Genomic DNA, 10,789 nt, shown 5'->3' with positions numbered 1-10,789 from the left:
GAGGAAGAACTGGACAACGGTGGCGGCGACGGCGGTGGTGGCGGCGATGGCGGTGGTGGACAGCGAGCTGGACAGCCGAGTAGACCGAGGGGAAAAGGGCAACGACATCGCCCGACGTCGCTCATTTCGCGACGAGCTTCGACACATTTGTCGAAAACTACGCCACTGTCATCGACGCCACTGTCATTTCGCGTGTCGACATTCTTCGGATCCCTTCAAAATCGATCAATTCGCAGCCCTGTTCCGAAGAATCTTCGGCGTGCCTTTGCGATAGTGTGATGTTGAATCACGTGTGAGTGCACGTTAAAGATACGATGGAGAGACTTATCTCTTATGATCCTTGATAAATCTTAGTGAGCTTACGTCCTAGATTCCAAAGAAAAATTTCTTTCTTTCACACATTACATCTGATTTTCAATCTTGAAGTTTTACATCTTGTCAAATACGTAAAAACATAATTAATCTATTAGATCCCGATAAATTATTTATTACAGATGTTGCCATTAACTGCAACTCATTTCAACTGCGTGAAATATATCTTTGAAATAGAAAGTTAGTAAAATGCAATTGGAAATTATCGAATTGGAACCATTACTAATATTAATTTTGCATTCTTAATCATTGATTTCCATTAATCTTGATTTTTTTTATAAGCAAATTGTATATTTCTTGATACTCTTTTCAGCATACAATTATCGTATCATCTCATATTCGCCTTCTTTTTCACCCTTTTCTACTCTGCTCTTCATTTGTCCGTCTTGCCTATCGTTTTCTCTAATTATATATTAGATATACTCACACACTGTATTTCATATTAGCTAACTCAGTTTGATCAGCGTTGCTGCTACTATATATATATATATATATATAAAAGTGTCTTCGCGACTAAAGAGAGAAGAAATATTTTCCGTTTTCACGATCGCGCTAAAAACTCGCGTTACACAGTCTCTCACCAGTTCGCGCGTTCTAAGAAAGATCGGGGTCGCGGGATCGTCCACATAAGCGCGAGTCTCGTCTCGCGTCGTACGAGAGGCAGGGCAGAACGCGACAGTTGATCCGATCTGATCTGAGAGATCAGGCCACGAGACTGGGAGAGGGGAGGAGAAGCGACGACAAGACGAAGTACGAGTTGAAGCGTTGTATACTTAACTACCCTAAAAGGCAGTACTTCTCGCTTTGCTATCTAATCTTTGCTATAGTTGTCTCTCGGAATAAAATGCTTTGGCGAGATGTTCCGTACGTCTTTTACGTGTGATTATACGATTTCGAGTTTCGAGCATAAATCGTTTATCGTAACGTAATATTTGTAATTATCACACAAATTTCTTTTATCATTCTAAATAGTATGTATAATGCAAGAAATGATTTCATTAGTTTTTTTTTTTTTATTTATTTTTGGCTTCTTTTTGATAACCTTGTTGGTGTCCGCATCGATTCGAATCCACATTGATACGATAGTAGCCGCAGACCATGTTCGAATGCACGTGATGCGCATTTTTGTTCGCACGTCACGAAACAGGGTCGTATGTCGCCAGCTATGTCTCGTCCTCTTGTATCGGCGAATGTTCTTTAAACGCCACTAGGCGCATATCAATGACCACGGTCAATTAAAAAGCAAATTCTTCGAGGTAACGAGATGACCTAGACAATTAATGCTGCGCAACTGTGTACATTAATCTATGTATATTTTAATAAAATTGATGTCGTTCTTCGATTTAAAACAGTACAATGCTTTAAGTTTAAAATTGCGTTTTTTCTTGTTCCAAGCTTTTTAGAAGAAAGGACACATTCGATGTTTTCAATATATATATATATATATATATAATTATCAAATTGTTATTACATTCCAATTTGCAAATCTGCGAGTGTTAATGTTGAGTATTTCTATCTTATGGCTTATATATCAATCGCCAAACAATCGAGAACAATCGTTTCTTACAAAAGTGACAAACACATGTAGTATTTTATTGATCAAGATTAAGCAGATCGGAATCGAAAAAACGATACATGTAATTATTAACTTAAGTTTGAACGTGATACTTCACAATGAAGCATTGATGAAGACAATGAAGAAGTTGATGGCAAGATTTGCTTGAGATCCACGTTGAGTTTCAGGTGCATGCAAATACTTTACTCGGTACCTTTGCTCCGGAGGTCATACGAGAACCTCTGAACTTTGAGCGAGATTCAGTGGCGTCTCTCTACCATAGACCTCGTGCTAACTTACAGCTACGTGCTCCCCATGCGACCCATACTCTTCGTTTTCAGGTCAAAAGTTCGAAAGTGGTGCATACACCGTAAATATCACTGGTTGACGTGAGCCGCGTTGCATACCGAGTTCATGAAGAACCAGGCAATTCGTGCGATTAGGAATGGCACTTACGTCTATAATATCTGCTCGAGCGTTGTATAAAAATTTGTTTAAACAGTATTTATTCTGCATATTAATGTTACTATGAAATTTATGCAAGTATTTACATGCGTGCTATATTAATGGTAAATAACAATTTTTTATCAATTTTACGATGTTTGATTTGAATCCAAAATTTTGATATCCAAAAAATCAATATCTTGCAAACATCTATGACTTTCTTGTTACAACTGACTTACAAATATATTTCTTTTCTACATGCGAGAGTATCGATGCCATCACTATACCAACGATTCATTCAAACCATGCCGGACACTAACGTGTCTGCACACGATTCGCATTCACTTCAAATACTCGGCTTTTCAGTTAGTTTCTAGGCGGATCGACGGAACGCCGATACGCGTCATGTCGCGCATACGGATATTGCGATTATTGGTGCAGATCAACGAGGTTCCGCAGGGAAAAGCAAAGATGAACAGAAAGCAACAGAAAGAGAGAAAAAAAGAGTGGAGGGAAAGAAAGGAGATCGAAATTAGTTGAAAGGAAAGTCAAGGCCGCACGAATTTTATTGATTACGAGGATAATAGCCGCTGCTACAAAAAGGATAACCGTGAGATTCACATCGGGAAGCGATCTTTTTCCTTGTATTTTTACTTTTTATAAAAACTTTCAAGAACAATTTTGTTATTATAAAAAAATTGGTTTCAAAATCGAAACAATCTCTTTATTTTCTATATTATACAATATTTTCTATATTAATTTTGAAAATATACATATATCTTAAATTATGAACTATTTGATGACTATATATAAATTTTATAATCAAGATTAGGTAAAATTTAGAAAGAACCGGAAATAAAAGTATGTTATACATGCTACATTGGCAAGCCCATATGTCGAACGACGAAACATGGTAAATCGAGCGCGTTTCTCCACGCGCAACAGCGACTTTGCATTACAATTTATAATTGTCTGTAATTCTCTGTTTCCATGTGAATTTCTAAATGAATGTTCTCTAACGATAGAAATGTCGCGAGTAATTAACGGTGTTTCATCATTTGTATACGTTTAACCGTTTAATATACCTGTAATAACTATAATCGAAATTTCGTTATTAAAATTTCCGAGCAATTTTATCATTGATAAAAATGGAAACAATTTCACATTTATTAATTGACGATAAAGGAATATTCGATGCATTTAATAATCTATTTGAAATATCGATGTGTGATGCTCTTCTAGATTCTTTCCAATTTTCTTACAATTTGTAAAGAAAAAGATTACTGAAACAAAAAGCGTTTATTATCGTTGTTATTTGTGGGAGGATCGATTCCGCGTTTAGAAGTTACGCTTCTTTTTATTCGTAGTGAATGCTAATGAAGAAACAACAACATGATTTTCGCAGAATCTTGCGCTTGCACCACGGCGTATGCCGCAAGGATATTGGAGATGAAGAGTCCTCGCTATACACAAGAGCGCTATTCAGTAAGCACGTATTGCGAGTTGGTTCGAGTGGATAAAACGCATCCTCCATTTCCGGGGTAGAGTTGAATTAGTCGAGGTAGCCTGTTACCTGGGAGGATGAGGAAGAAAAGAAGGAATCGACGCCACCGCCATCACGTCGAGTGGTAGCCTATTATTTGTTCAGCTCGTGACTCCTTACGCTGTCCATTACTTAACTAAGCATCAACCGAGTGACTTTGCATTGATTGTTGTCGCGTTGTTGTTGTCGTTGTCGTATCATCGTCGTGTGAAGGACGAAAGAGAGGAGTAGGCCTTCGAGAGACCTCGGCAACTTGAAGCAACGGCTTTTCTCTATACGCAACTTACATGGAACGCCACGCCTCGACCCGGACCTCTGACATCGCGTTCTTGAAGACACGGCTGTCTCGACATTAGAAGAGGAGCCATTCGCCAGGACGCACGTACGCGTGATTACGCGTGCTGGAATCTCGGTTGGCAAACGGCTATCGTATTTTCAGGTAATAGGTGCTAAATAAATTAGTACTTGAAAGACTTGTATGTATTTCGGATAAAGTCAACACACGTGTCGTCGGTTCATTACAAATTTCCTCCGGCGTGTCGTATTTTTTACGTACGTACGTACGTGCCTCTCCCATTTGGCGAACGTAATAAGCAACTTCTGCTACATCCTGTGTACTGCGTGCGCGCGCGAAGAACATAAATCATTATTCGAGCGGAACCGATGAGTGCGCGCCCGTGATTAAAAACACAAGTACATAAATACCTAATGATATTTCGCGTTCGGAATCGATATGGTTATAGCGACTACGCATTACTCGGTCTTATTTGCTAAATCTATCGAAAGACTGTAGCTAAGTACCTAAGTTTGATTTATGCCGCTCGTAGACGTTGCCGATGAGCAGTTTCCGCAGCGAGAAAAAGATGATCGCGGGGCGCGACGAGTATCTGGAAGCGAACCGGCGAGATCTCGGACTCGGGTCGAGTAAGAAGGGGAGATAATTATACGTGTTTATACGTACAAGCGTGAATGATCTGTGCGCTCACCGTGCGCTCGCACGTGCCGGCTGTCTACCGCCTATCTATTCACGGCCATGCCTATCTACTAAGCAGTTGAAGTGCGGTGGGCAATAGCGTGACAGCCAGTAAGACGGATGTTGAGCGGTAGCACGTGCGCGTGTTCGAGAGCGCCATCCTCGCCATGCCTGGTCATTTAGAGACACGTGGTGTAGTGGTGGTATCCGGCGCAACGCGAATGCGTCATTAATTAGGTTCAGTAGGCATCGCGGAGGCTTTAACGGTATACCGGAGAGACACGTTGCCATTAACACGGACGCCTCGAACGACGATCCGACGTTACGTCGGTCGTATAGGCCGATCGTAACGAGGACCCGAGTCTATATGCTATTCCGCAGGGTCCCTACTTTCCATGAGAGAGAAAGAAAGAGATGCCTCTGGAACGCGAACCATGGTAAATATAGGCGCAGTCACGGCACAGACGCGGTGAAAAAATTTCCGGATACGTCGTGTCTGGCATAACAGTAAAAGATTAGTTTACTTACGCGAGCCCAGGCGATCGATCGATCGGCCACGGCGCTCCGCTCGGCGCCGCTGGAATTTTTCCAGTGCAGTGAAAAGCTGCACGTACATCGATGGAATTCTGAAATCGAGTCAAATCAAACTAGACATTTATTTCTCTATTAATTAGATATGGCATACGCATGATTTAAACAATCTTTGTACTGTCTTTAAACATGAAGCGAAAACTCTCTCTCTCTCTCTCTCTCTCTCTCTCTCTCTCTCTCTCTCTTATCGCGAGACAATGTTATGCTACATGTCTGATATCGGTCCAGACTTGCGTTTCTTGTGTCGAATACGAGGTAGCGGAATCACGTAGTTTCTCGGAGAAGCCATTCGTTCCTTATTCCTGCAAGCGTGACGCTCGCACCTGCCAACTAGTCGAACCTGATTAAGCTCTATCTTGTGTATCGTATCAACTTTATATACTTTGGTTTTGGCGACTCTTTTGCTCCATATCCGATCCATTGCCGATTTCTTCAGCCAAAGACACTTCTTTTCTTGCTTCTTTTCTCGATTTATGTTACCGCGGGGTTAGATTGCGCATATTTTCTGGTAGCAGAATTTTGCTAAGATGGCTCGCACTGATTCTATCACGAATCTAGAATACGGTCGAAGTATTCAAGTAGCATTAGTGTAGTACGACGTTTCTACGAAGATGTACTTTTGTTCTCTCCGTTCTAAGCCATCTCAGTCGAGATTTTTGGGAGGATTTCGCGCGATTCGCACGGCGATACGACGGTCGAGCTTTCTCCTCTGGTGGTTGGAGATAAATGCGGAGGATTCGTCGACATGAAACGGTCGTCCCATTCTTTCTCTCTCCCTTTTTCCATTTCTTCCCTTTTTCTTATACTCTATTAGAATCGAATTCGGTTAAAGTAGAAAGCAATTTTATAAAAGACTTTTCATCACTTAATTGTACTCAAATGCAGCAGTGCTAGCCGCACTAAAACGAGATTTCTTATTCAAAGAAATTTTATACGATTTCAATATTGTTCTGAATATGATATTAGTTATTATATAAAAAAATATTACAAATCAACTTAAAAGCGGAAGTTACCAAACGCTGAAACATGACTCAGAAATTCTGTCGATTCTGCGCAATTCCAATGATTCATACTAATTTCATTAGGTAATTAACCGCACTCTGCACGCTCAGTTTGATTTGATTAGATCTCTCTCGTTCCGATGCGACAACGTAACGAACGTGACAAAAAGAACATTTACCGTACATGCAAATTAAGCAAATGTTCTTTAATCAAGTATCGAAGCTTTTGTAATTTTACGAGGTAAGAGACACTTTCAGACTATACAAGATTGATTTTAATTTAGTAATGTCATTCCTTCTTTTTGTAAAGCATTGCTCCAATAGATCTACAAAATATAATTTACTTGAAAATTTAATTTTAGTACGTACATCGTCGTGCATTATCTCTATGTCTAATGAGATAATGAAAATTAATTACGGATATGTTACAGATATTACAAAATTTAAAAGTATAAATTATTTAAACTAAAATAGAAAACATAAAATAATATAAAAATAAAAAGTTGCAATTTTTAAGTTTGTTGTATAATTCTTTTACTAAAAAAGTTACAAGCTTTTAAATTTATTATTTAATTGATCATTATTATAATCATTTTATTAAAAAAAAAGAAGTGGCGTGATCCGTAGACTGTAAAAATCTTTCCTGTAAATCCGATTATTTCCTGTCTTTCGTTAACAGACCGGTGAATCTTCAAGAGCGTAACGTGCTGACGTTAACAACAGAGGTTTTATTTAAACAGAAAGGACGGCTATTGTTAATTATCGATTAGCATTCCGTAGAAGCAAAGCAATTGCTTCGTGAAAATTTAATTTGAATCGTACACTGGTAAGCAAACAATTAATCCTTTGGATATATCAAGGAAAAAACGTTATTTTTTGTTCAATTTTGTTCGGAAGAGAATCGATTGGAATCAAAATATCGCGAAAGATACCAATGTGAATATTTTTGAGGGAATGCAGTACAAATTAAATTTATTTTTTTTTTCGCAAAAATACCACTTTTAAACAAAAATGTGAGGGTTTGAAAAAATTCTTTAATATTCTATATTTTTCTCTGTGAATGTTCATTCTTTTTGGGTTTCGCAGTTTTAGATATACATTTTTTGATATTTTTTTTGAATAAGAAAATTGGTAATTATACAATTTAAATGTTAATAAAAATTTAAAAGAATTAAATAAAAACGAGAAAAAATATTATATATTATAATTAAAGTAGAAAGAAAAACTATATATATATATCTGTATGTATATAAAGATTACTTAAATAAGTAACGGGGCAGCAAAGAATGTAAGTAAAGCATTTGAGATTCAAGTGCAATCTAATCTTGGACAAAGTGCAATCTAACTATCGATTGTAGATGTTGCAAGGGCAACACTTTACTCGGAAGCGACAGCGAGCGAAAAAGGCACATCGCACTTCTACAGTATATCTGCCCTTTTGCGATAAGAGTTTAGAATGTATGATACGTGTCCACGCTGAATCTTGACTGCGACATCGCAGACTGGATATGTGATATCTCATACTCTTAGACAAAAAAGTTACGAAATTATTATTACATGTGAAAGAAAGAAAATATGAATTATATATATGTAATGAATTATACATTGGCACCTTGTTAATTATATTAATTATATTAATTTTTTCAATACATAATCAACAAATAATAGAACTTTTTTAAAAATTCTTACTCCATTTCTCTTCCTCAGTTTATTTCATTTTAAATTAATTTAAAATTTTCCATCTACATACGCGTGCACACATATACTTACCAAACATCTTTTTCATTTATTAAACGTTAGCCTCTTTAGGAGCGAGCGTTATTAATATTTCATTCTTCATGAGTTATTCTACATGATCGTAAAAGTACTTGCCGTCCCACGTACATTACACGCGTATCGCGCATTACTTATGATCTTACAAGGTAGCGATATACTGGCAGCGCCGTGCCGCACAAACTCTTTGAACTAATATATCCTGCGCTTGCCGCTTGTTTCACGAGATGGCGCTTCCTGCGCTTGTCGTAGATACGCTTCTTTCAAACGCGCGCGCCAAATTGTTCGCGAAATTCGTTTTTGCAGTTAGTTCCGGGCTCCGATCGCGGTTCGCGGTTCGCGCGCGTCTCGCGTCTCATGTTTCGTTAACGTTTCGCGTTTATTTTGCAAGAGCTACGCGATATCGCGTTGATTATATGTGCGTAGAGCGTTTCGGCGATATCTCTCGAGTGTAAATCGGCAGTTGGAGTATGCATCGTACCGAATTTATTACGCCATGGCTTCGCATGCGGGGGTGGGAGGTTAGCATCCGAAACGAGATGAAACATTTGAATGTGGTAAGTTCATGATTCTTTAATCTTCTCACTACAATTACACATACATTTCCCCCTATTGTTACGGAGCACCGTGATACCACGCATATACGTGGTATCACGCAGAGAATAAACCCGTATTTATAGACATCAAAGGATATCTAGTTTTTAAAGATATCTCAAAAGAGACGTCTGACTTCGTTGACTTGCTACGTCATTACGATAGAAATAATACAGGATGGATTTACGCGCGATAAAGATGTTCCGTGTCTCGTTAGAATTATATTTGAAACGGTTATTTAAGGCTGCGTTCCGATATTTACTGCTCATATTGAAAATAAATATTTCCTGTCACATGTATTATAGATTTTCTGTTTTCAGATTTTCATTCAGTTTTAATAAATATATCGGAACGCAGAACTAGAAAAACACATCTTTAGATGAAGGATAGTAAGAGTGAGATTATTGGCAAGAGGATAAATTTTAGGTGGAACCGTCGACCGAACGACATTCGACGACGTACTTTGGCAATCGCAAGCGGGAGAAGAGAATCGCTGACGCGAGATCGGCGTATGATCGTTTGTACGCCGTAACTCCCTTCGATCCGAGTAAACCGCGATGTGATCGCACGAAGCCGAGTCTCATTTGGGCGGAGATACACGAGGAGAACAAACGTCACGTCGTGCCAATGACTACTAATCACTGGTACGGTCGACCGAATAGAGTCCAAATCGATTATCCCGACATGAGATTTGCTCGATCGAGTAAAACCAGGGATTTCTATAGACGGAGCCGTCTCATCCTGACACCCGATACAGCGGAACGAGAAGCTTCCTAGGTTGGTCACCTTCCTTGCTTCATAAAACGTTCAATGAAATTTCTATACCTACATTTTTATTTCGTGAAATATAACCGAAAGAGACAAAATCAATAGCTTTAAATACAATTTGTAGTATACAAAAATTTTTGTACATGCTTCCTTCTATTTTCTTGTGATATTTTTTTTATCATAACTATCATAACTATCAAACTGATAAGGTCTATCATTGATATCATCCAGGCAAAAATGCTGCGGTTTGACTGCTTTTAAATTTCACGAAAAAGTCTATGTTATGAAATTTTATATGAATCGTTTTTAAAGTTTTGATCACATTTGATTAGAATTAGAATCGAGTTTCGACACGATAAATGAGCATTTAACACATTGAACAGAGTATACCGACGCGATTGCTAATTAATATTAGCGTGGTGTGTTGTGTTTTCAAATATTGGATAAACGTGTAACAATATTGACAATGTATAGGATTTGTCTGGGAGCAGAACGGGTAAAATGGAAGTATGGTGCGCCATAAACTGTGCGCCCGATTTACAGACCATAACGCACGCACCGCTTTTGATTAATGAATTATTTTTGTTGCCGTACAATATATACGCACAAATATTTTTTTTTTATATTTCCCTCAACGTGAGGATCACGCGATCCGAAACAAATTTACATCGAGCCTTTTTCAATCTATAGGAAATGCACAATATCTAGAAATATTGTTTCTTGGTTTATGTATCTTTTCATATTTTTAACAATTCATTTTCTAAACGCAATTTCTTACATTTTACTTTAAGTATATTATACAATATAGGATATTCGATTGATCTATTATATTGTATGTCTTGAAAATGTTTCATATAAAAAATTGTTTGTTTTTGAAGCGAAATACTTTTAGCTTCCGGTGCGACGTTTTTATTTTATATTTTCCTGAATTTTCTCTCTCTTTCTCTCTTTTTCTGTTATTACATTCAAGAGAAGTACAGCATTCACTATTAGAATTTATCATTTCTTGGATAGATCAGTGAAAAGAATTTTAGATATATAAAAATAGAATATAAATATTGTCTGTCAAATTGTTTTTAAGACTTAATACGATAGGTATTAATCGGCTAGTTTGAATTCTCTCGATACTCTTAAAATTGAGTTACCGTATAAGCTTCATTTTTTTTCAATTATTG

General features: G+C 37.7%; 2 protein-coding genes across 2 annotated transcripts in view; both read left to right on the top strand.

Annotated features, from left to right (window-relative positions):
- The first annotated feature begins 8,560 nt into the window (after nucleotides 1-8,560).
- Nucleotides 8,561-9,623, top strand: LOC148936164 (uncharacterized). Its single transcript, XM_089080178.1, has 2 exons — nucleotides 8,561-8,809; nucleotides 9,273-9,623. Exons 1-2 carry the CDS (start codon nucleotides 8,723-8,725, stop codon nucleotides 9,621-9,623), a joined length of 438 nt encoding a protein of 145 aa, XP_088936304.1. The 5' UTR covers nucleotides 8,561-8,722.
- The window catches only part of Sol1 (CUB domain-containing protein Sol1), a 233,314-nt gene continuing 232,010 nt past the window's right edge, over nucleotides 9,486-10,789 (top strand). Inside the window, exon 1 of the mRNA XM_011645907.3 lies at nucleotides 9,486-9,623. The gene's annotated coding sequence lies outside the window, so the exon portion shown is untranslated. The remainder of the gene's footprint in view (nucleotides 9,624-10,789) is intronic.

This window comes from Pogonomyrmex barbatus, unplaced genomic scaffold, assembly GCF_055798465.1.
Source record: "Pogonomyrmex barbatus isolate J1 unplaced genomic scaffold, ASM5579846v1 scaffold3, whole genome shotgun sequence".
NCBI lineage: Eukaryota > Metazoa > Arthropoda > Insecta > Hymenoptera > Formicidae > Pogonomyrmex > Pogonomyrmex barbatus.
Note: the sequence above shows the minus strand (reverse complement) of the source record. Positions and strands in the feature narration are given on the sequence as shown.

What these genes read in the sequence shown, in the direction of transcription:
- LOC148936164 (XM_089080178.1), top strand. Translation starts at nt 8,723, where the DNA reads ATGCATCGTACCGAATTTATTACGCCATGGCTTCGCATGCGGGGGTGG. An exon ending in AGATGAAACATTTGAATGTG is followed by an intron (nt 8,810 to 9,272) that starts GTAAGTTCATGA and finishes GATAAATTTTAG; the next exon opens with GTGGAACCGTCGACCGAACG.